This window comes from Saccopteryx bilineata, chromosome 6 (assembly GCF_036850765.1).
Source record: "Saccopteryx bilineata isolate mSacBil1 chromosome 6, mSacBil1_pri_phased_curated, whole genome shotgun sequence".
NCBI lineage: Eukaryota > Metazoa > Chordata > Mammalia > Chiroptera > Emballonuridae > Saccopteryx > Saccopteryx bilineata.
The window spans coordinates 167,182,815-167,209,008 of record NC_089495.1 but is presented as its reverse complement, the minus strand read 5'-3'; the positions used below and the strand labels follow the sequence as shown (position 1 = coordinate 167,209,008).

Here is a 26,194-nt window from a genome sequence, read left to right as displayed (position 1 = left end):
AAAAAAAAAAAAATCTTTTGGCCTGACCTGTGGTGGCACAGTGGATAAAGCGTCAACCTGGAAACGCTGAGGTCGCCGGTTCAAAACCCTGGGCTTGCCTGGTCGGGGCACATATGGGAGTTGATGCTTCCTGCTCCTCATCCTTCTCTCTCTCTCTCTCTCTCTCTCTCTCTCTCTCTCTAAAAAAAAAAATCAATAAATAAAATATTAAAAAAAAAATATCGGGTACTGTTTTAAACTTTGTTACTAATCTTTTAAATTGGTGTTATCTTCATCAGCTCTGGTAGTACAGAGAAGGCTGCTAGCACTTGTTTACTTAGTGTCAGCTGAGATGTGCTGGATAACTCTAGATTATTTTCTAATTGTTTTCCTGCTTCTGTCCTTACAGCCACGTTATGCCAAGAGGCTCAGGCACTGGGGTTTACAGCAATGCCGCACCACCGCCTGTGACTTACCAGGGAAACTTATACAGGCCGCTGTTGCGAGGACAAGCCCAGATTCCAAAACTTATGTCAAGTACGTTTTTGCTGACTGGTTATTTTTCATGCTAAATTAAATTTTACAGCAAAGGTTGGTTTCTAATCTTCATTGCTAAAGAATTTATTTTATCCATTCAGAGATAGTGGACTTAAAACATATAATTGAGAAGAATTAAAGAGAGTAGTTCATGCAGTCTTCAGATATTTTTACTGTGTATATATAGTTAATTGAATATATGAATTGACTGTCATATGAATTTACTGTCTTAATTTATAAATCTTTTGAGTGAGCACATGCAAAAAGAGGTATGTGAAGTGTGTTGCTGTTTATTCTATTAATACAAGTAGAAGTAGTAGGGCACTTAAATCGTGTGCAGTAGATACATAATTAACAATCACTTAATTGAAAGACAACAGTAACCCTTTCTTGAATAAATTGTATCTCAGAACCACAAAAGATAAAGCCAGGCATTGCTTAGGTAGGAATGAGCCATTAACCCCCTGGTTCTCAGAAGACCATGGTCCTTTCCCTGAACCCTTATAACTTGTTTTGTGAACAGAAGTGGTTCAGAAATGGCAACCATGAAAATAATTACATGGCATTTGGATTGCAGTGAAAAGGGGACAAAATTGTGGAATGTTAGGCTTCATAGACTTTTGCATTAATTTTAAATTTTATCTTCATGTAATGTTTTTTTGGGCTCCATGGCTGTGCTCTTTTATCAAGAAAGTCTACATTATGTGCCAAGTTTTCAGAACCACTTTCTTCATGAAGCCCTTTCTGCTTCATTCCTGGTTGCCTGGTGTCTGGTTGTCTGGACATTAGAATGGCAGGGGAAGAGAGTGTGGCAAAATGCTAACGTTTGTTAAGTATGGTATTTCAATATTTTTCTAAGTCTTTAGAATATTCCATAAATTTTAAAAAAAAGAGGGAGGGCTGTGTTCCCTCCGTTGTACATTACATTCCTGTGACTTATAAACTGGAAGTTTGTACATCTTAATCCCTTTTCTTTTTCTGCCCACGCCTCCACCCCTCACCCCCCAACCCCTACCCCTCTTTTCTCTGGCAACCATTAGATTGTTCTCTGTGTCTGTGAATTTGCTTTGTTTTTTAGATTTCACATGTAAGTAAAATCATACAGTATTTGTCTTTCTCTGTCTGACTTATGTTGCTTAACATCCATGTTGTCTCAAATGGCAAGAGTGTATTCTTATTTATTTATTTATTTATTTATTTATTTTTGTATTTTTCTGAAGCTGGAAACAGGGAGAGACAGTCAGACAGACTCCCGCATGCGCCCGACTGGGATCCACCCAGCACGCCCACCAGGGGCGATGCTCTGCCCACCAGGGGGCAATGCTCTGCCCCTCCGGAGTGTCGCTCTGCTGCGACCAGAGCCACTCTAGCGCCTGGGGCAGAGGCCAAGGAGCCATCCCCAGCGCCCGGGCCATCTTTGCTCCAATAGAGCCTTGGCTGCGGGAGGGGAAGAGAGAGACAGAGAGAAAGGAGGGGCGGGGGTGGAGAAGCAAATGGGCGCTTCTCCTATGTGCCCTGGCCGGGAATCGAACCCGGGTTTCCCGCACGCCAGGCCGACGCTCTACCGCTGAGCCAACCGGCCAGGGCTAGTGTATTCTTTTTTATAGCTGAGTATTATTTGTTGTGTGTGTATGTGTGTGTGTGCCAAGTCCTCTTCCTCTTTATCCATGCATTTATCAATGTATCTCTTGGTTAATGTAAACATTGTTATAGTGAACTTAGTAGTACATATATCTTTTCAAACTATTTTCATTTTAATCAGATAGATACCCAGAAGTGGAATTGCTGGGTCATATGCTATTTCTTTATCTATGCCCTGAGATTTTATCAGTAAATGGTGAAATCCAAAATCCACATTATTGTTAAAGCCATCTGTTTATTGACACAGTCTTTATCAGTTCCTTTTTTCTTATCACTCTCTGACGTTTACTTCTGTCCATAATGGTATCATAACTTCCAAATAGGAAGAAAAATCAAGATGCTGAGTATCAGATACATGTATAATCTCTGTGGGTTGTTTTAGCACACTTTCTCAAGATGATGGTTGTGGAGAATTCCTGAGCATTGAGTACACTGAGGAGAACTGCAGAGAAGTTTGATTAGCAAAGGTGAAAGCAGGCACCCTTTGTTAAGCAGCTTCCTTTCATCTTGTGTTTCCTAATGCCAGCAGCGGGGTAGGAGCTCTGCCACCACAGTCTATCTCAGTGTCACCCAGACAGCTGCTTACTAAATCCTTGACATTTTTTAACTGAAATTAGGCTTTTTAAAAATTATATCAATACTATGACATTATGGATTTGATGTGCTTGTATTTTTTTCAAATATACATCAAAATAAATATAGGTATGAAGGTAAGTTTCATGGCCCATAAGTTTGCTGGACCCCCAGAAAATCATCTTGAGTACCAGCTGTGGTAGGAAGGGCACACTTTGGGAAATTCTGCCTCCATCAGTGGTTTTTACATGTCATCCTTGCGCAGGGGCCATGCTAATATTCTCTGTATCGTTCCAATTTTTAGTATATGTGCTGCCGAAGCGAGCACTCCATCAGTGGTTTTTAGCTTTTAGGGAATCACGGGCCCATTTGAGAATCTAAAAGCCCATGATTTTTTCTGCACTGTGGGGTTCGTATAACTCTGAGTACTTCATTTGAGGTCCCCTTCCAAGCCTGTGGGATCCTGCTCCAATAGTCAGAGAAAGGAAAAAATCAGAAAGTTATTAAGTTTATCAGGATTACACCAGAGGCAAAGAATTTCATGCCTTTATGGGCTTGCAATTCTGTAGTTTTTATTTGCCTTCTTTGGAAAAAGACAATTCCTCTCAGCGTCTGGTATTTCAAAGTGGGGTCCTCCTCTTTTATTATTATGTGTAACTCATTTGCCATTGTTTTAGCTCTTTTTTTTTTTTTTTTTTTTTACAGAGACAGAGTCAGACAAGGATAGACAGACAGAAATGGAGAGATGAGAAGCATCAATCATTAGTTTTTCATTGCGCATTGCATTGCAACACCTTAGTTGTTCATTGATTGCTTTCTCATATGTGCCTTGACCACAGGCCTTCAGCAGACTGAGTAACCCCTTGCTCGATCGAGACAGCGACCTTGGGTCCAAGCTGGTGAGCTTTTGCTCAAACCAAATGAGCTCGCGCTTAAGCTGGTGACCTCGGGGTCTCGAACCTGGGTCCTTGGCATCCTAGTCCTACGCTCTATCTACTGTACCACTGCCTGGTCAGGCTGTTTTAGCTCTTATTAGATATAATTTTTTATACTTAAAAAGAAACTTTGATTAGATTCTCTTTGTTAGAATATCTTTAACTATGTCATTACCAAATAGGAAATGGGTTCTGTAAAGTAGGGATTGACTTAGAGCAAGTGGCCCTCTCTGCCTGGTAACTTGTAAACATTTAGTCACCCAAGGATTAGTACTGCAATTCTAATTATACTTAACATCTGTTCAAAGGAGGTGGAGATGGGAGGAGTAAAAAGTCTATAGAACCACCAACAATAAAACTTCAGAAAATGAACTGAAAAAAAAATTACTTTTACAATTGCCACAAAAAAATAAAATACCTAGGAATAAACTTAATAGAGGATGTGAAAGATTTATATACCGAAACTACAAGATATTGTTGTTATACTTTTTTTAATTTAGTGAGAGGAGGGGAGGCAGAGAGACAGACTCCTGCATGTGCCCTGACTGGGATTCACCCTGCAAGCCCACTAGGGGGATGTTGCTCTGCTCGTCTAGGGCATTATTCTGTTGCTCAGCAAATGAGCTTTTCTTAGTGCCTGAAGTGGAAGCCATGGAGTCATTCTCAGTGCCTGGGGCCAACTCGCTCAAATTGAACCAGAGAGAGAAAGAAGCAAAAGGGGGGAAGTAGAGAAGTAGATGAGCATTTCTGAGTGCCCTGACCAGAAATAGAACTGGGGACATCCACACACAGAGCCTATGCTCTGCCACTGAGCCAACTGGCCAGGGCCCAAAGCATTATTAAAGGAAATTGAAAATGACACAGGTAATTGGAAAAATATTCCATGTTTATGGATCGGAAGAATCAACATAGTTAAAATGGCCATATTACCTAAAGCAGTATACAAATTTAATACAATCCCCATTAAAATCCCAATGTCATTTTTTAAAGAAACAGAACAAAATATCACCAGATTTGTGTGGAGTCATAAAAGACTCCTGTTGCCAAAGCAATCCTGAGAAAAAAGAATGGAACCAGAGTCATCACACTATCTGACTTCAAATTATACTATCTAGTCATAATAATCAAAACATCATGGTATTGGCAGAAAAACTGACATACAGACCAATGGAACAGAATTGAAAGCCCAGAAATAAAACCACATATATATGGACACATCATCTTCAACAAAGGAGCCAAAAACACACAATGTAGAAAAGAAAGCCTCTTTAATAAATGGTGCTGGGAAAATTGGAAAACCACATGCAAAATAATGAAACTTGACTACAGTTTGTCCCCCTCCACAAAACTGAATTCAAAATAGATCAAAGACCTAAATACAGTGTGTCCGTAAAATCATGGTGCACTTTTGACTGGTCACAGGAAAGCAACAAAAGATGATAGAAATGTGAAATCTGCACCAAATAAAAGGAAAACTCTCCCAGTTTCATACCTATTCAGTGCAGTTCGATGTGGGCTCACGCACAGATTTTTTAGGGCTCCTTAAGTAGCTATCCCGTATAGCCTCTACAGACTTGTCACTGACTGATGGCCTACCAGAACGGGGTTTCTCCACCAAACTGCCGGTTTCCTTCAACTGCTTATCCCACCAAGTAATGTTATTCCTATGTGGTGGCGCTTCATTATAAACACGCCAATATTCACGTTGCACTTTGGTCACGGATTTGAATTTAGCAAGCCACAGAACACACTGAACCTCTGTACCGTCCACATCTCGACTGACATGGCTATGGGCTGCTCCGCTGTATACACGGTGTTACATCATCATCTGTGCATGCGCACATGCTGCCACATCATCCTACAGAAACTGGGAGGCTTTTCCTTTTATTTGGTGCAGACTTCACATTTCTATCGTGTCTTGTTGCTTTCCTGTGACCGGTCAAAAGTGCACCATGATTTTACGGACACACTGTATAAGACCTGAAACTATAAATTACATAGAAGGAAACATAGGTACTAAACTTATTAACCTTGATCGTAGAGAACATTTTATGAATTTGGCCCCAAAGGCACGGGAAGTAAAAGCAAAAATAAATGAATGGGACTATATCAAACTAAAAAGCTTCTGCACAGCAAAAGAAACTGACAAAACAAATAGGCAGCCAATTAAATGGGAGATGTTTGCAAACAACAGCTCTGATAAGGGGTTAATATTCAAAATATATAAAGAACTCACAAAGCTCAGCAGCAATCAAGCAAACAATTCAATTAAAAAACAGGATAAGACCTGAGTAGACACTGCTTTCAAGAAGACATACAAATAGCCAACAGATGTTCTTGTCCTTTGCTGATTTATTAATTTGTGCAAATTTTTCTCTATTTGTAAGAGCTTCTCAAGACTTTTTTGAAACAGAAGAGTGCACAATTACAGCTCCTTTCTAGAACCCAAGTCTGTTGGTTATAGAGGAGGCCTGATGGTGTTGTAGGTAGGGAGAGGTGATGGATAGAAGTCAGGAGTGATGTGTGGCAGAGTGGATTCAGAGTGGAGGCGGTGGGAGAGGGGGAACTGAAGGGCTGGATAATTGAATGTGATTAGTGAGGGACACAGAAGGTTCAAGATGAGGCTCACATGTGCACTGTGACACCCTGGTGACTAATGAGGCCTTGAACAGAACTTGGAAACCTGGGAGGGTGAAGGAATATGGAGGAATCTGATGTATCTGGATTTTGTGGAGGTTGAAGTGCTAAGACATTGAAGTCACTGCCAGGAGTTAAATATAGGTCTGATACTTGCTGAAGACAAAAGACAGCTGGAGAGAAAATTGGGAATTACCTGTATATGACCCAGAAATGTAGAAGTTCAAGAAGGATTTGGATAGGTTAATGAATTTTAATTACCCTTGCTAGTAAGAGAACCTAGAAAAACTTGGGGTTGCCAGGTTGCATTTCCTAGAAGGTAACCATGTCTTATATATCAAAGATTATTCCCTGATAACCTTTGTAGGAGAAATGTTGGATAAATAATCGGCCTAATGTGAAATGGCCATTGCCAGTAGCAAATGGTGACAGTTGTGTGATAAGCGCAGACAATGCTGCTGATTATCGAGAAAGGAAATTTTGTTCTGACCAGTAGTGGCACAGTGAATAGAGTGTCAGCCTAGACTGAAGATCCAGGTTCAAAACCCTGAGGTCACTGACTCGAGCATAGACTCAGCCAGCTTGAGCGCAGGGTCACTGACTGGAGCATGGGATCATCGACATGATCCCATGGTCGCTGTCTTGAACCCAAGGTCGCTTAAGCAAGGGGTTACTGGGTCAGGTGGAGCCCCCCATCAAGGCATGTACGAGAAAGCAATCAATGAACAACCAAAAAATACGACGCAACTATAAGTTGATGCTTCTTATCTCTATTCTTGGCTGCTTGTCTGCCTGTCTCTCAAAAAAAAAAAAAAAAAAGAAAATTCCATTATCTGTGATTTTTCTCCTCATTACTTTTTTTTTTTTTTTTAACTGAAGCTGGAAATGGGGAAAGACAGACAGACTCCCACATGCGCCTGACCGGGATCCACTCGGCACGCCCACCAGGGGGCGATGCTCTGCCCATCTGGGGCATTGCTCTGTTGCAACCAGAGCCATTCTAGCGCCTGAGGCAGAGGCCATAGAGCCATCCCTAGTGCCCGGGCCAGCTTTGCTCCAATGGAGCCTTGGCTGCAGGAGGGGAAGAGAGAGATAGAGAGGAAGGAGAGGGAGAGGGGTGGAGAAGCAGATGTGCGCATCTCCTGTGTGCCCTAGCCAGGAATCAACCCCGGGACTTCTGCACACCAGGCCGACGCTCTACCACTGAGCCAACTGGCCAGGGCCTCTCATTACTTTTTATACATAGTCAACATATGATTTGACTTTTGTTTTTATTATTATCATTTCGACTTTTCTGGCGTGTTTCATGGTCTGTTGTGACCTCTGTATTTCATATTTATGCAGGCAGAACTAATCCCTGCCCGTCAGTCAATCTATACATTGATCTATCCATCTATAGCTCTGTGTGTATCTTATAATTTTTATCTGATGCCTTATATTTGTTTTTTTTGAATACTCAGTGTTGTAGGGTAATGTAACCCTTTTAAAAAGGACAGTGATTTCAAATATTTTAACCAAGATCTTTTTTTTTTCCTCCCCACGAATCTGTGTTTGTTAAGGTCCTTTCTACCAAATTGTAGTTAAGAATGTTTATTTTTTCTTTCTGTCTTCATTAGGTATGCATAATAATGTTAATTCCACACTTTTGAAGTATTAAAAGTTTTCAAATTCCTAATGCTGTCTTCTTGAAAAGCCCTAAGCTTCGGAGCCTCCTGATCGAGGAGGGGGTTCTGCTCTGGTCCCTCTGAAATAAAAGAGCGTGAGATGTCGTCCTGTCCAGGAGCACAGTGGAGCAGCAGTGTCCGGGGCAGTGGCTGAGAGCCCATCCTGTGGCTTCCACTCTGCCCCTTAATAGCCTGTGATCTCAGGCAGGTTTCTGTCTGTAACCTTGTTTCCTCATTTCTAAAATGGTACAGAGAATGCCCATCTCACAGAATATTCACAGTAAATGAGTTATCAAGTACTTGAAACATTATCTGGCACATACTAATTACTATAGAATTATTAAATGACAATTAAAAGATCTGGTTTTCTCTTTATTTCAAAGTTTTGAACTTTGAAATATGATGAGAAATGGTTTGTTTTAGTAAAATTGACATCTAAGCCATTTTATTAGTCTTTTGAAATATTTTTAGTATTGTAGCTTTTTTTTTTTTTTCCTGTGATGCAAAATTATGCTCAAGAAGGGCCATTTGGTCCAGCTGCCAGCTCTGTCAAGTGTCTGCTGTAGGTGTTTCTCACTGGTGGTCTTTGATTTATCTGTGATGTGTCAGTTTTGGGCTGATGAGTAATTGTCCAGTCACTGATAGCTTCTTGGAGTCAAGTGCAGACCTGAGTACTCGGTGTGAATAAAGCATTTTATTCCTACAATCCAGAGAACTGATAGGTCTCTTCTCTTAATTTCAGTCGGTAAACTTGTCAATTAGCCCCATTTGAAATGTGATTTTTGATTAGTGCAATCAGTAAACAGGGAAATTTTTCTGTGATTGTCACACTGATTAGGTAAATTGTCACTTGAGTTATTTGCGAAGCCTTGGTTTGTGTGGCCTTAGAAGCTCTAGAAAAGGGATATGTTTTTAAACCAAAGGAAAAATTGTCATTTTTTCCTCTGTTGCCCGTACCTTCTGAAGTGCAGTTCAGTATTTCTAATTTTTTTTCTCCCTCTCAAATGGAACTTTTGTTAGAGCCATACAAATGAAAGATAGTAAGTTTGTTTCACCTTCTACTTTATTACTTACCGGCCAGGAAATACTTCTTTTTTGTGAATACTTGAGGGCTGTCTATAGTTTGTTCAGGGCCACATGAAGATATTTGTTTAAAGGTAGCCTTGATGTTTGTCTTTGATCTTTTCTATTTTTCTTTTTTTGAATTGAAAGCAGGAGATGTTTTAATAATTATGTGACACAATTTTTAAAGTCTTGGAAAATTTTATTAGATTTTAACAAAGAACTGTAGTATTTGCATGTGCTGAGTCTGTTTGCAAAAGATTGTTTGGAGGTGAGAAATATCAAAAGCAAAATAGAATGGAAAGTATGTGGCATACTAGAAGTGATGGAGTGAGGACTTCTGCCATATTCCTGGTGACTTTTAGGTATACAGGCAGATTATTGAAAGGTTCCCCCTCCCCAAGTAAAGCATTTATACTTAATGAACTTGACATTCCAATTCTACCTAGCAATATTGTTGTGTTTAATCTAACATGTAGTATATTTGAACCTAATAAATATGTATTCCTGATGGTAATGACTTTCCCTCTACTTGTACGCTTCCTAGGAGAAAAGATACAAACTTCTTCTGCATTTATGTTTCACAGAATATTAAGATAAGTAGTTCTGAGGGCTATTCTTAATGCAGATGCATTTTTAAAAAAATTATCTTCATTCGATTTTAAAAGTATTGGTGACCCGGTATGGAAGCTTCTGTAAGTGTCATGTAGAGAATGAATCCCTTGGCAATGCCTGTAAAGAGACACTGGGGAGCCAAACTCAAGGTATACAGTCTGAATGGTGAAGGGACATGTACCCGCTGAGCTCCTCAGGGATGGCGACACATGGGAAGTGTAGTGCTAGATATTTGGCTTCTTATATTAGTTAATGTTATGTCTGTATCACACTAAAATAAAATAGTTCTGGGAACATTTTAACCAGTTTTCACTAACCTAATTTTTGTACAATATCTGAATAGACCAGTAGACTTTAACAAAGTAATGGTCAGAAAAAGTAGCCCAGATGTTGATTTTACTTTCAATAAATAGGTTGCTTTCTCATAAATGGTAACTCACTGAAATGATACATGGTGTTTTATAGTAAGTGTACCTGGAGTTTTTCCATAGAAATAAACCACACAGATGAAATAATGGCTGCCTTCTAAGAATTTCTGGGTCTACCTTCTGTAATATGATTTTCAGGTAGTGTATAGTCTGTAGTAGTGAGTCAGAAGTCATTCTGGGGCTAGACTAGAGATCCTTTTTGCCCTGCTTTTATAGATTGTGTGGTGACCAGCTTCCTGAGTCTACTCAGGCTTTGAATATATAATGACCACCTGAAAACTCCTTAGCGTTATTTCCCAGTTTGGCTGCACTAGCTTGGTTTTTAAGAGATTAAAAAGGGACTTAATTCAAATCAACTGGAGATCCCACCTCTTTCAATATAGAATAGGATTCTTCTTGGACATAATGGCGGTGAAGGCAGATGCTGCTTGTCATGGCTCTCCCCACCCCCCAAGAGTGCTTGTCCGTGTTGGACTCTTTGGTCTGCACGGTCAGCTGGGCGGGGGGTGGCGGGAGCCGGGCAGCAGGGGCCAGTGTCTCATGCTGGAACCACTGTGAGCAGTCAGGTGTTTCACTTGTTCCATATTTTCCTTTGCCGGGCTCTTAAAACACAGCTTCACTTTTCTCTCTTTCCTTTTTTAAGTAAACCAGATTGCATTTGGGATGGGGGCAGTTCTAACCAGAGATAAGCTTTCATTTTTTTCTTTCCTTTAAGAAAGTAATTTTGAAAAGCTTGTTTCTAGTTTGTGTTTCCGTTAAAATGTGAGCCTGAATACATTATGGTAAGCCTGTTGTCTTGGGTCTCAGGAGTCTGGAGGAGGTTACTGTCCTCACACAGTGAACTCATTAGACAACTCCTGGAACCAACTGTTTTAATTAGGTCACACACAGACCCTGTTGAAGGGTGGCCAAGGTGATTGCAAGGCTGGAGACCAGAGTGGTGGTGGTTGATACCAGCCTACTGAGCTACTAAGCTCCCCTGCTGCCCAGTGCTATGGAGTGTTCTGTTAAACCCGCATGTGGAGGAGGAGGAGCCATTTAATTGTTTCTTATATTATACTTAGGTGTTGCTAGTTCAGCTTTGTGTTAGAGGAAGAGGTTTGACTATCGGAAAACAACAGAAAAGTAGGTCGTCAATTTATTGACACGTCTTTCTGGCCTGTGTTGGAGAGATTGTATGCTCTCTGCTTTATGTTGTGATAGCTAGGTAGGTGATGGTTCCTTTCCACTTAGGTAGAAAATTTCAGTATTTCTATTATTAAAGTCACCATATGTTAAGTTTGTATTAAGGGGAAAAATCTAATCCCTTCCTTTAGCACAGCACTTAAAATATAACTGTAAAAAGTACATGTACATATCTGCATATACATGCACACATACATAGCGTGCGAGAGAAATGTGTAAGTTTAATGACCAAGCTTACTAAAACTGTTTCATTATCAAAGGAAAACTAATAAAATGAAAAAATTTACTGACCCTGTTGGTTTTGTAAAATCTTTTTGCACCTCCAGTTCGTGTAATTATGCTGGTTTATTTAGTTTATATTGTCTCTTTTTTTTTTTTTGCAAGAATTTTTAACTATAAAATATGTGAGTAACTGAATAGTGATTACTTATTTAAAAACTCCTGTTTAACTCTCCTGTTTTCCAGATATGAGGCCCCAGGACTCCTGGCGAGGGCCTCCTCCCCTTTTCCAGCAGCAACGATTTGACAGGTAATAATAAAGCAAACATCACTTTAAAATCTTTTCCCACATCATTTGAGACATGAGCTTTCTGGCTTGAAATATACTTTCTTCTCTCTTAAAGGTTTTTCAGGTGCCTGTCTTTTGGGAAAATAGATGGTTAACACATTGAAGTAGAAGACTTGTGTTTATATACTTTCCTACTCTTCTTAGTTCTTGGCTTTTATTTTATTGAAGCTTTTGAGCCCTGAAAAATGCAGCACAGAAAGCTTAAAATTGCATTAGGTTTTGGTAAGGCTAAACAAATTTCTTTTTAGAAGGGTTGTGCAACTTAATGAGGCATAACTAATGGTGTTCCACTTTTATCATTTCTGTGCTGGCAACGTAGCATTAGTACAGACCCACCATTGATTCTTGCTACAAACCTCTTGAAGTCCTAATCAGCTTCTTTGGTACAACTTTTTCAGGGCTGACAAGCCTATTGTAGGGCAGTGTCACTGTAGGTCAGTAGTTATTCGTTGCCACTGAAAACAGTTTCTTTAACTACTTAAGACTGAACTGAATTAAACGCAGAAGGGACTCAGAAGAGGATTATGGGATCTGCAGTCTAATAAGTACCAGGGTCTAGGAAGAATGTGACATGGTTTAATAACAAGGGATGTTTGACATGTGTTCTTTCATTGATAAGTTATGTGCTTCTAAGTCAGTTGGCTCTACATGACAAGGCAGCTAGGCATGTTATGAATAATTATATTAACATCTAGAGAATAATTTTTTAAAGGGCAGCTTTAAAATCTATCATTTTATGCTGGTTTTGCTGCTTCAGTTAGTGTTAAAACAAAGTAAGTCCCATCATAGTAAGGCATCCTTCTTTGCCAGCCTAGTGCTAAGCTGTTTTGTTCCCTTCTCCTCCAGTGTTTTAGCAGTCTGATCTGTTCACATCTAAAATGAATCAAGTGTTATGAACAGGGTTATAAAGGCTGCACACCCTTTTAAGAGAATTCATTCTTTAGAGACTATAAAACTTCATTATTTTTTTCAGAAAGATGAATGAAATCATGTTATTCAATTGTTTATTGATAGTCTTAAACTTTTTAATTATACTTAATAATTAATACTTATTGAAAGCTGCATTTTAAATTTAAGACAATTAATGATGCCTGTATTTGTTTTATTTTCCATGTAATTGTTCAGTACACACTGGATGTACTACTGCGACATACTCAGAGTTGCACTATTTCCAAACAAATTAGTAAAGAGTAAATTTTTTCTATATTGCGTATTACCACGTAAGGGTTGATCTCTTTTTAAATAACTGTCTTTCTCAATTACATTTGTCAAGTTTGATTTTAAGACTTAGTTTACACACTTTGTTGCTGTCCTCTTTCCCATATTATTAATTGCTAACATTTATTATCTGCTCACAGTGCCAGCACTATGCTAACATGCTTTTAGAAAATGACTTTGTTAATTCCTCCTAGCAACCCTTTAAAGTGCTGTTATTTTTACAGATGAGGAAACAAAGGCACACAGAAGTTAGTGGCTTATTTAAGGTCTTCCTTTTGTACTGTTCTTTTTTCTTTTTTTTTTGTATTTTTCTGAAGTTGGAAATGGGGAGGCAGTCAGACTCCCGCATGCGCCCGACCAGGATCCACCGGGCATGCCCACCAGGGGGCGATGCTCTGCTGCAACCAGAGCCATTCTAGCGCCTGAGGCAGAGGCCACAGAGCCATCCTGAGCGCCCGGGCCAACTTTGCTCCAATGGAGCCTTGGCTGCGGGAGGGGAAGAGAGACAAAGAGAGGAAGGAGAGGGGGAGGGGTGGAGAAGCAGATGGGTGCTTCTCCTGTGTGCCCTGGCCGGGAATTGAACCCGGGACTCCCACACACCAGGCCAACGCTCTACCACTGAGCCAACCGGCCAGGGCCCTGTACTGTTCTTTACTAAGAAACTTTTCAATTCAGATAAGACTCATCAGAATGCTTCCTCTGAGCATAACATTATAGTGAAGCCATGAGGACTTCAAAGGGTATAAAGAGTCTACTTCCTCTTCTTTCCCTGTAGCTTTCCTTTCTCTTCCTCCACACATTAAAACTTTTCCAAAGATTATCACCATTGTCCTGACATCCATCATATTTTTGCTTTTTCTGCCCTAGTCAGAAATTGGTAATACCCTGACTGACTTTGTGAACTCAGTAGATTAGGGGCAGGTTTTGTGGAGCATTTTTGGTTTAGTTTTAGTCAGAAATTTAAAATCATGCCTTAAAACAAAAATTTAATGTTGAGTGTAATAGAATTCTGTCTTATGTCTTAAATCATGGTCATGTAAGAAATATATCATTTATTCATATACCTAAACTTCAAATCTTAAACTATAGCAAATACAGTGCATCACTTATTTTGGTAGCACTTGTCATTCCAATCATCCTTTTTTTTTTTTTTTTTTTTAATGAAGTTGGAAACAGGGAAGCAGACAGACTCCCGCATGCGCCCGACCGAGATCCACCCAGCATGCCCACCAGGGGGCGATGCTCTGCTGCAACCAGAGCCATTCTAGCGCCTGAGACAGAGGCCACAGAGCCAACCTCAGCGCCCGGGCCAACTTTTGCTCCAATGGAGCCTTGGCTGTGGGAGGGGAAGAGAGAGACAGAGAGGAAGGAGAGGGAGAGAGGTGGAGAAGCAGATGGGCGCTTTTCCTGTGTGCCCTGGCCGGAATTCGAACCCGGGACTCCTGCATGCCAGGCCGATGCTCTACCACTGAGCCAACCAGCCCGGGCCAATCATCCTTTTTTTTTTAAGAGAGAGAGAGAGAGAGAGAGAGAGAGAGAAACACACACAGACAGGAAGAGAGAGAGATCAGAAACATCAACTTATAGTTTCGGTACCTTAATCATTTATTGCATTCCAATCATTCTGACCTTAGAATACATAGAGGACAAAATATTGGTTTAATACTTTTCCACTGCACTGTTTTAAATGTTTGGTTGAGAACCCTATGGAAAAGAAAATTTTCAGTGTACATTTTATTTTCTAAACTATACTTTAAAAAAAAATTATTTTCACCTGACTGGGCGGTGGAGCAGTGGATAGAGCGTCGGACTGGGATGCAGAGGACCCAGGTTCGAGACCCCAAGGTCACCAGCTTGAGTGCGGACTCATCTGGTTTGAGCAAAGCTCACCAGCTTGAGCCTAAGGTCACTGGCTCAAGCAAGGGGCCACTCAGTCTGCTGTAGTCCCCCTCACCCCCCCCCCCATCAAAGCACATATGAGAAAGCAGTGATTGAGCAACTAAGGTGCCACAATGAAGAATTGATACTTCTCATCTCTCTCCCTTCCTAGTCTGTCCCTCTCTCTGACTCACTCTGTCACAAAATAAATAAATAATTAAAATTTTTAAAAATTTTCCTATTTTGAAGTAGTATCTACAATTCATGTTTATTTCACTTAAAAGTACAACAGGAACACACACACACACCACCTCCTTCCTGACACAAAGACAGTCAGTCTAGTGTCACACACGCAGAGATGTGCAGTGCTCTACGCCACTTGAGTTTTGCGCCTTATTTATGTTCTTGCCAGCGGAGGCTGCTGTGCTGCCCATATTCAGAGTGTCCGTTTAGTCTTTTCTTCCAGGTGTTAAACTCAGCCGTGGAAAATCTTTAAAAACTTTGATTTGCTTATGTATAGATTAAAAACATCCAAATTGGAGTCATTACTTTAGGTTCCCAGCCACTTTCCAAAGCAGTGATTTAGCTACTTAAGAATATTGTTGCCATCCATGGTGCCAGATACTTCAGATTAGTTGCCTGAATCAGTAGCTATTCATTTTTAAGTTGAAAGTTGTTAACCTCAACTCTCCCATCCCATGTTTAAAATGTATTTTCCCAAGGCAAATTCAGTTTGTAAGTATTTACAGATTAATGTAACTAGTATAGAAATATAACAAAGCCCTTTCTGTGAGTAAAGGGCAAAAAAAAGAGCATGCATGGCCCTTACTTTGTTCTTTCTCTTTAATTTTAATTAAATTATTTTTATAAAATTTTTCAAAAATACTTTAAATAATCATTTCAAACAAAAAGGAGAACCTTGTGTTTTTGAACTGGAGCTTTGTTTCTAACCTATTTTTAGAACAAAATAATTTAAAATTACATTTGTATGTGTATTATTTATATTATCAGATTTACCTGTAACTCAGTTGAGTGAATTTTATCATTAACACAGAAGAAAATTGATCACAGTCAACACAATGTCTGAGTTGCACTTTTGGTGTGTGGGTTTTGCATTAATTGCCCAGTTTTGATGAGCCTCTTGGGTCACAGCACAAATCTTATCCCCTCACTCCTGCGGAGACCAGAAGAGACCGTTCTTGTCTGCACAAGGAGCTATTATTACTAAACGGATGAGGCAGTCTTGCTACAATATATATGTGTTCATAATGAAGCCCAAAAATAATTCAAGGCCCTAAATATATGGGTATTTTTTCTGAGATGTAGTTTGTTTTTTTAAAAATTTTGATTCACTTATAGTGATTTACATTATTAGAGCTCTGATTTCACCACTGACTGAAGAATAGCATCGGCTTGTTTAGAGTTTTTCAGCGAGCCATCACACAAAAATAATCATCTTTAGTGTTTAAGAAAAATTAAGGCAAGCCCACGTGAAGGAAGGAGATGGGGGGGGTAGAGAGCATGGATTCAGGCTTGAATAGCTGTGAGAAGAATTCATTATCCAATAAGCCCAACTTTGGGCTGTTTTCCTAAGACCCAGGAGGTGAAGTTTGTATACTGATAACAGTTACATAATTCCCGCTTGTCAGTGCTTTAGCAAATTTAAAGATTTATTGTAATTCCTCCTAACATCTTTAATGGCCCCAAAGCCTCTAATGTTAAACTATACTGGAGAATTTTGCTTTTGTTTATTATTTGTAGTGGCTGTTCTATAAAATTGAAGTTGAGGAAAATGCCCTAAGGAGAAAGTTAGGTTTTAAATGTTGATTGCCTATAGAAAGTACATCTTTGCTACGATGTTTATGTGACCGTTTTAAATGAAGTTATGATTTCATAAATCATACCTGTTGCTTTGTATCTGTAAAGTTAAAATAGGCACTTGAAGACAATTAAAACATTTCTTTTGACTAGTAATGCGGGCCGGCAAACTGAGTTGTAATAGCTGTTGAATCTGTGTTCCCATGTAAACTGTACACCAAATGCCAGTCAGCCATGCCAATTAGTGCTCATGTTGCTAGGTCACCGTGGTCAATTGAGAGCTGCATCAATAGAACTTGAAAAGGTTTCCTCCCGATCAGACCTTCTGACATATTGAGCAGAATAATGGATGGGAAAAAACAGCCAAGTCTCCTACCCTAGATTCAAAATACTCAGCAGTAAGAATTCATTTGCAGTCTGCAATTAACTAGAAAGAATGGACTCCAAGAATGAGTCTGGACATTTTAAAAAATAAAGCCTCATTCTCCTGTCTTGTACATGTTTACTCTTTGGATAGCATCTTAAATGTACCCAACTTGGAGATCTTGGGTGCAGATCTTTACATGACTAAAAAGGAATTTTCACAATTGAAGAGGAACAAAATATATATATTTTAAGTCAGGCCTTTCTGAATCAGTTGAGTTTTAAACAATCTTTTTTAATAAATGCTGATACTTCATGATACATTACACTACACTGGATATGTGGGATACAGAGGCCACTTTGATACTATACCCATATGACAGTGCAGCAAACTTGGATTGTCCTGTGTTTAGACATGATACCTGCCAGTGTTAGAATTTGGCTGTGTAACATGCTTGACTTCTGACACACATACGGTGCTTCTCCACAGAGGCGTTGGGGCTGAACCTCTACTGCCATGGAACCGGATGCTCCAAACCCAAAATGCAGCCTTCCAGCCAAACCAATACCAGATGCTCGCCGGGCCTGGCGGGTATCCACCCAGACGCGACGATCGTGGTGGGAGACAGGTGATGTGGCGTGGGCTGTGGGACGAAAAGCACGCTGCTCACTTAGTACTTAGCCATGCCTCTGAGGGCTCCGTATTTTCCTAAAAACATTTCTGGATAAAATATCGATAGAGTAACTCAGCTGAACTTCAGTCCCTCATTAAAAATGTATATAGGGCGAGTTTCTGCCTCATTGAATAGGTTATACCTTGATGATGCTGAACAAGAATTCTAGACCGAAAGCCCTTCAGACAAAGTAATCAGTGACATTTAGCACAAATGTGGTCAGTTACCAAAACACATTGTTTATTCTTTAAGGCTATTGCTTTTTGTTTTACTACAAATTAGTCTCATAATAGATGATAATTTCCTAGAAGATGAAAGCAGGAATACCTTTTCAGTTATCTTTATTTATCTTAGAAGTCTTGTGTCTCGATTGATACGTCTCCTCATGGGAAAAATATCCATAAAAAAATTTTTCACATATTTTCTACCATATTTAAACAGCTAGATGTTGAATGAGTAATATTTTTAGATGCCTTTAGTAGATGTAAGCTTGATTTCCATTTCTTTATAGCATGTAGTTTTTAGCAGTATTTAAGACAGGTCTGTTTGCTTCATTCTATTTGTTCCCTAGCATTTGACGCCTTATTCAGTACTTACATGTACTTTAGTCAGCTCCTTGCCCGTGGACAGGACCAGCCTGGTTCAGAGAGCATAGTGTTTGTGGAGTCCGGCACCTGTTCTGATGTGAAGGGGTTTAAATTGCTTACCTGGTGTTGCCTACAGACCTTTGTTCACTTTTTAAGAAAATATCATAATTATCTTGAGAGAATTTTGTTGCAGTTTATTAGATTCAGTTCATAGAATTGTACTTTGAAAACAGTATCGTATCGTGGCTTGAGACTGTTTATACTACTAGAGTCGGTGATACTAGGCCATCTAAATAACGTTATTGAAATGAGGACATACTTATAACCAGAAGACATATTGGAGAATGTTTAGTCCAGTCACCTCCTTTTCTTAGTCAGGAACTGAAACCCTACAACACCTGCAGTTTGGCAGCAAAGCTGGGAACTTCTCTCTTTCTGACCCCAGTTCATTGTGTCTTCTGCCTCCTTCAGTGGAGGAGAGCTTCCCTTTAAAGGAGCTCTCTGCTGTTATAGGAGGTGAGGTTCTTCCTCATGTAGGAGATCAAAACCACTTGGTAAATCTATAACTCTTTTAGGACCTTTTGGAAATGCATTTCTTTTTCTGTCTCTTTTCCACTGATTTTTATTAAATCACAGTTTTTGAAGTACTACTGAATTTTAGCAATTCATTGTTAAAAACAATATTAATGTGATTTCACTGTATTTTTAGTGAAGTTTATACGACTAAACAAGGCCATGGCCTTACAGTGTCTTTGAAGGATCTACAGGAATGTTATTGGCAAGCATACTAGCTTATGTTATGTCACTAGTAATTGATTATGTAATAACCTAATATCTTACTTAATGCTCTACTATATAAAGCCACCTCTAAAATTAAGTTATTTATGCCTTAACTGACTTCTTGTCTTAGTTAAGCAAATTGACTTTTTAGTGTAAATATATCTAAAGTTGTGGGCACCTTAGCACAATATGGTTTGCTGGGGGCGGTAGGGAAGATAGAGAATTTCAAGGGTTTTACACAAAACACTTAACTAGAATTCATTTGCTTGGATTTTAAGGAATTTTTTAATTGCCTGTTAAGTCATGTTTGGTTAGTTGTCAATAATAGCATCTGTGGTATGATTGATGTCCCACTTTGCAACAAGCTTTGAATGAATAAAGCTACAGACCAAAAAAAAGCACCTGTGAATTTATGAAGACTTTCCATGGTACAGCTCTAAGACATATTTACCTTCTTTTTATGCTGCAGCCTTTCATAGAGATGAAAAATTAATTTCTTTGCCAGGGGTGTTAATCAAGAAAATAAACTCTCTCTTCTGCTTATTTTCAGGGATATCCCAGAGAAGGAAGAAAATACCCTTTGCCGCCACCCTCAGGAAGATACAATTGGAATTAGGCTTTTGTAAAGCTTGCCCAAATCCTTTCATCGGTCTACAGTTTTATGCTATTTGTGGAAAGATTTCTTTCTCAAGTAGTAGTTTTTAAGAAAACTAAAGTACTTTGTGTATTTCTTTTACCTGTATATTTCTACTGATCTGGTCTCACTGTTTTATGTTGCTTTCCAAAGATGTATGTTGCATAATACAGTGGATCTGAATTTATTGTTGCTTGTAAAACACTTTGCTGTAATAGGAATACTGGTTTTTCATTATGGTTAAAAATCAAACCAGCTGTGGATTTCAAAACACAGTGTATATTCTCGATCATCTAAGATCCATGCTGATTTTTAATGCACAAGAATTAGGTATGAACTCTTGAGCTGGAACCTGCAGCCAAGTAGAGTATATATTGTTCAGTATTTCTTTGGAAACATTTCATTAATGTACTTGTCTTATGGAAATTTCTGGACTTTAGTAAAAAAACCCTTAAAACTCTGGTCTCTTGTGTTCTTATAGTTTTACAGTATTTGAACTTTGACAATCCTGGCCAAGCATGTTGGTTTTTTTAAATCAGTTTTTCAGAAAACAGTTTATTTCTACAATTGGATGTCAAAAGAAAATCAGTGAAGTAGCAAGACCACCCAACCAACCCATATATTAGTATGTCTATCTGCTGTTGATTTGGCTAAGTACAAAATCTTTGTGAGAATAAATTATTTACATTTTACAGATTTTATGTAGACTGTACCAGTCTTAAGGACTTTTAAAATTTTTTAAAGAAAAGTTGAAAAGTGAAAAGTTTAATTCATAGCTAAATAGTCTATGCTACTTAGCATATTTTTTGTATTATTTCATAATAGATTCCACTTTGTACTTTTTTTTGTTGCTTCTAAGCACACTATAATTCCTAAAATTGATGCTTGGTGTTCACACACAGCTCTTCCATATGCCTTTTCATTTGATTGCCACAACAAATTTAGATACATTATAAACACTTATTGCTTTGTTTCCTTTCTATTCTAGCCTAAGGTGGTAGGCTAAAATTCTCTTTGACCTTCTGATTTAGGACATTTTTGCTTTAATATTTAACCAAGGCATACTTGTTAATCTTAGTTTAAGTGGAAAAATATCCTGCCTTTAGTAAGATATTTTGAAGCTACTCAGTTCATTGCCAGGATGGGTGAATAAAGCAGGGTTCTTTATTGTTGAGACAAAGTCTCTCCACTGGGAATTAACACCACCACCATTATGTATTACCATCACAATGTATTAAAATGCTAGTGCCTTCTGTTAAATTTCTTTAATTTCTTTTCCAAATATTAAAATGTATAACCACCTAAATCAAGGATTGCATATTCCAAAGGAGCTTATATAAATGTCTTAACTGTGTATAGCTTCATAGGGACCCAAAGCCAACACTGCTGCAGAACCCATGTTTTCTCAGACCTTGAGTTTTGCTTTAATTTAATACAGTTTTATACTATCATGAGTGTCTAATTCCATTTTGACTTGGCTAAACTACAATTGCATATAACTGTTCAAAACAAAAATTTGAACAGTAGTGTTTAAAGTTCTTACAAAGACGCATAAGCAAAAAGCCTGGTGGAAAAGTGAAGACGTGGATTCCACCAAACAGGTGGGTGTCCCTTGAGGGACCCTTCTGCCGCCTTCTCTCCTTACTCTTACCTCCATCTCTTTTAAACTTGTCCCCATCTTTGAGTGTTCCAGAAAATGTCTTATTTCAACAAACGAAAGCATTTGAGAACTTTAAATGGAATGTTTAAAACCATAAATATCCCTCTGCACATTCAGATGTAAATAAAGTTAATTGGCCAATTTTAAATAACTAACTGTAGTCCATTATATAAATATCTTTAGGGCAAAGTTTTTCAGGATCTTTAAAGATGCTTAAAAAATCTTAGATCCTGAAAATGGCCTGACTGTATTGTGGCGTTAAGGACCCTTACCGAGCGGTGGTCTTCCCTTTAAAGGTCAAATTAGGTAATGCACATTAAAATACAAAGCCATTTGCAAATGACTATTAGATTGGCATTTAGCGTTACAACGGCAAATGGGTGTCGAGACCGGTAGGTTAACCCTACTGCGATGACGCAGGGCGTGGTGGGGGGTGGGGGTCCGAGCTCGCGTTTTTATTGGGCGCACTGGAAGTCGGGCGCACCCCTACCGAGGCAAGGGCCCGTCACCCTCCCGGCGCAGGCTGGAAGCTCTCGGCGTATTTGGGGCATGTGTGCGGCGCCCAGGCTCCGTCCTCGCTCCGCTGCCCCGCCCGTCCAGCGTTCGGCCGCAGCCCCAGGAGCCCGCTCGCTACAGTCGTGGAAAAGGGTAGGCGTGGGAAGGCTCAGATCAACTCGGGGTGGTTGTGTCTTGGCTACTGCCGGGTCCAACCGAAACTGCAGCAGCATCCTTTGGTTTTTCCGACACAGCGCCGCAGCTTCTCAATGAGTTTCATCATCTCGACTCTCTGCTCGAATGCACCGAACCTGAAAGGGAAGAGCGGAAATTGTTCTCCCTTCCGAAGCTGCTGTTTTAAGTTCTGAGTCTGAACATAACCGAATTTAGCTATGCTTAAACATCTGAAATATAGACAATCTCGGGGGGGTCCACTAAGATTCTCCATTCCTAGCGAGCAGAGCGGCTGCCTGGCCCAGTTGCGCTTGTCCTGCCCACACCAGAGAGGGTCGTGGAGTTGGGATTCCGCCGGACGCTTTATTCCTCGCGACTGACTGCTCAACTAATTCTAACCAGGAAAAATGTCAGCAAACTAATAAAATAATAAGTGGCACATTCTCGATGAATTTTTCCTCCACTCAGAATCAAACTGAATGTTTGTGCTGCTTGTTTCCCAATACCCTATTAATGGAATGAGGCCAAGATAACATGCTTTGATTTTTGTGTATGAAATGGAATAGAGCTAGCTATTCACTACTGCAAAATAGTTTGCACAACTTAAGAGTTCAGCAAATTAGTGATTAAACTCTTTTTAGAGAGGTCACCTAATTGCTAAACTTAGGTTTCGTGAAATTTACAATACACATTTCGTTCAATTCCAGATAAACAATCCAAATAAAAAATAAATGTAACCAAAAAAACCTCTCCAAGAAACTTTCATTATCTCCTAACTTTAAAATAATAAAATCAAAGTGATCTTGAAATCACAAAGTTACCTCAATATTTGATGAAGAGAGCCAGTTCCTCCTGAACAGATAGATGTACTCTCCTCATCTGAGTATGAAGTCTCACTAATAGTAGAGGGCTATTTCCATAATAAAATCTAGTTTCCTGTCTCATTGGTTTTGAGCATGGCAAGTAATAGTATTTAAAAACACACACAAAAAAACTGGACTGAAATAATTAACATACAGGGCTTTACCCATGTGTTAGAGTTGGCATGCAGGCTTTGAACCATATCTGAAATTTATATTGCCTCTATATAATTCATTGTTTTCTCTTATATGTAAAAGTGCAATCTTTGAGTCTTTAAATGATTATGGTGCACAAATGTATTCTAAAAGTCTAAACATCAGTATTCAATGCAGTTAACAAAGCAAGTGTTTGGAAGGTGCTTGCACTTAGTGAACAGGATTGAGCCTCCTATTTACTTTAAATTGAATGTAAACAGTCGCTAGCAGAATGAGTTCAAACACGACATCAGTTGATAAAAGACTGACTACTTGTTCTGAGCAAAGCCTTAAAGAGAAGACAACTGGGTTACACCACACCCTCCCATACACAAAATACCCTCCTCCTCTACTTCAACACACACTCACACACACACACACACACACACACACACACACTTCAACTTACATCCCAATGTAGATTACAGAAAAGTACCTGCAATCCCTGCTGTTCCTCTCTGCAATTTTGATTCTGGGTTTGGGTTCCTGTTTCAATTGGAAAAGGTAAATTAGATTGCTGTAAAACCCCCAAATATTTAGGTAAATGTCCCATCTGCAGTTAGCATTTCTGAAACTGAGTTTGGCTGTGGCCTCTGCTAAACTTTCAGGGAGCTTTGTTCCACTGAGACCCTGTGCCAACCCTCCCTCTTGGTTGTGAAGACACTTATCCTCCTCTCCAGTTAATGAGTTTCACCTAGTCTGGTTGTGTTTTTACAAAAGATCTGCAAAGCACTAATTGAAAAAGAAAAAGAAAAAATCTTGTTCTGCATTAATCAGAATGTGGAATTCTATAATAAAAACTTTTTAATTTTCATGTTTCAAGAATCAAACCTTATTCTAATTTCAGGATGTACACACATGAACTCAGTAGTGCTGGGTGCAGAATGTTAAGCCCTCTGCAGCAATTACTTGTGGCGTGGCTCCTTTACTACTTAAAAGAATGCTGAAAAGAAAAAGGTATGCCTGTACCAAATACACTTTCAGAAAATATTGTATAAAGAGGCTGTTTATTCTTAATAATCTTTTTGACACAGAGTCTAAGGGGATTCTCTGCTCCAGAAATAAATTATAAAGGAAAAACTATCCATGCAGGTTTACTTTCTAATATGTTTGTTACTTGGAGCCCTTAGTCCATAAGCTATTATTGTGCTTAAGTGTTGGCCTGTTAATATATGTATCTCAAATCATGTGGACTTTTTGTGACATTACTTACTACGAGGGAATCAAATCAATATAAACAGCATTTTGAAATTTGGCACATCAAGAATAGTTCTTACTTTGTTAACATTTTAAAAGTCTATCTACACGCAAAAAAAAATGGGAGAATTTTTTTGGCATATTGCATCACTACATACTTTTTTTTTGCTTAAATTATTTATTTTTACATAAAATGTTTTAAAAATTAGTTCTCATTTTCCAAAAATGCATCCACCGCCGGGTGACAAAGGCCAACTTAACTCCCTTGCTGCTTTGGTGTTTTTCCCCTCTGTGAAAGCACCTGGAGCTTTCTATATTTTTGTTACTTACTATATAAATACAGTTCAGAGGAAGTGCAAGTCTAACTTCTACAACACCTTCCTGAAGATTCACTTAGCGCATTCAGGGGAAAAAAAGCGAAATAAAGTGTTACAAACTCAAACTGTAATTCTTAACATGTAGAAGAGGTTTAGGGTCTCTGGTAACTATTTTGATCATTTATAAATCATGCTTTATCCATGTTACGACTTTCATTTTCCTTAATTTGAAGTTCATGGTTTTTTAACTTTTAGAATTTTTACTCCAACTCCAGTTATTTCAATTATAAGTAAATTGAACTGTCTTGTACATCAAGCCAACTATTATTTTTTTAAAAACCTATAAAACTTAGTGAAAGGAATGACCACTTGACTTTCACAGTAAAATTCTTAAGTTTCTTTTGTTATATTTAAATATCCATTTGAAACATAGGAAATATAAATTGGCATATTAAAGAGTAAATACATTATTTGTAAAATAAAACACCAACAAAATCGGTGTGCAACCTCTATTAAGTTCTAATATGATGGAACATTATAAAAATTTTAGTTACTTAATCTTTACATCCTGACTACAATTCAGTAAGTCACCTTATTCTCTTCCTTCTTTTTGGCGTACTTTCAAATATAGAATGAGTGATATAAATTCTAGCAATTTTGCTTGCTTGTTCTAGAAAAAAAACCACACTTGTTCTATTATCAAGGTATTGAAAATTAGACAAGCAAATACCTTCGAAAGAGTAAATAACGTATCTGCAGAAGAATGGGTGTATTTATTTTATCAATTGATTTTGGGAGACCAGATTCCATATAAAAAGTAGTTTACAACCTTTCTTTCTAACAAGGAATTGCATGGTTGGGGGATCCTCCTTTAGGGTAATATACAAACACTCATTTGCCAAATAATGACCAAAACATTTAAAACTCAGTATTGAATTTAAAAAGCTATATCATTCCATATAAGCAGTATTATGATTAATTTTATTCCGTTTCTCTATTATCTAAATGGCAGTAATTCCTCTGCAATAATGTTGCTATGTGCATGATCCACCAATTTACTTTCAATCAAACATTAATGAAATTGCACTTAAGGGGGGGTGGGATCTTCGAAAATTAATCTCCCAAGATAAATTCCACCTTCAAAAGGATTCATTGTTAAAGCTGGGTTGACTTTTAGAGCTACAAACACCAACAGTTTCCAACGATTAAAACTCAGAGCTTTGGCTAGGAATGTGGTGGACATGGACTCAGCCAGCTTTTCGCATCATTTGGAACTTCTGGAAAGAGGAAATCACCACCTCAAAGCCTCTGGGTTTGTCACAGTAGCTGGTCCTAGGGCTGGTGCTGTCTCCCGCCCCAGCAAAGAGGTTGAAGCCTGTCCCGCTCCGCGACCCGCTTGTTCGCTGTGAGAGCCGCACACACAGAAACCGGCTTGGTTGTATGTTTCCTTCGTCCGTTCTCGCAGTTTCTGCAAACCCTTCGGGCCTCAAGCAGGACACCGCCCCAGGGCACCCACGCGG

At 38.9% G+C, this 26,194-nt stretch overlaps 1 protein-coding gene and 1 non-coding gene across 2 annotated transcripts in view; one reads left to right on the top strand and one right to left on the bottom strand.

Moving 5' to 3' along the window:
- Positions 1–20,237, top strand: part of XRN2 (5'-3' exoribonuclease 2) — an 83,183-nt gene extending 62,946 nt beyond the window's left edge. The window contains exons 27-30 of the mRNA XM_066237973.1: positions 389–516; positions 11,722–11,785; positions 17,592–17,730; positions 19,693–20,237. Coding sequence (XP_066094070.1) covers positions 389–516; positions 11,722–11,785; positions 17,592–17,730; positions 19,693–19,758 — 397 coding nt within the window. The 3' untranslated portion in view covers positions 19,759–20,237. The remainder of the gene's footprint in view (positions 1–388; positions 517–11,721; positions 11,786–17,591; positions 17,731–19,692) is intronic.
- Positions 2,951–3,058, bottom strand: LOC136309744 (U6 spliceosomal RNA). The gene has a single exon (XR_010726394.1). It is a non-coding gene; the product is annotated as a U6 spliceosomal RNA (small nuclear RNA).
- Positions 20,238–26,194: the final 5,957 nt, after the last annotated feature.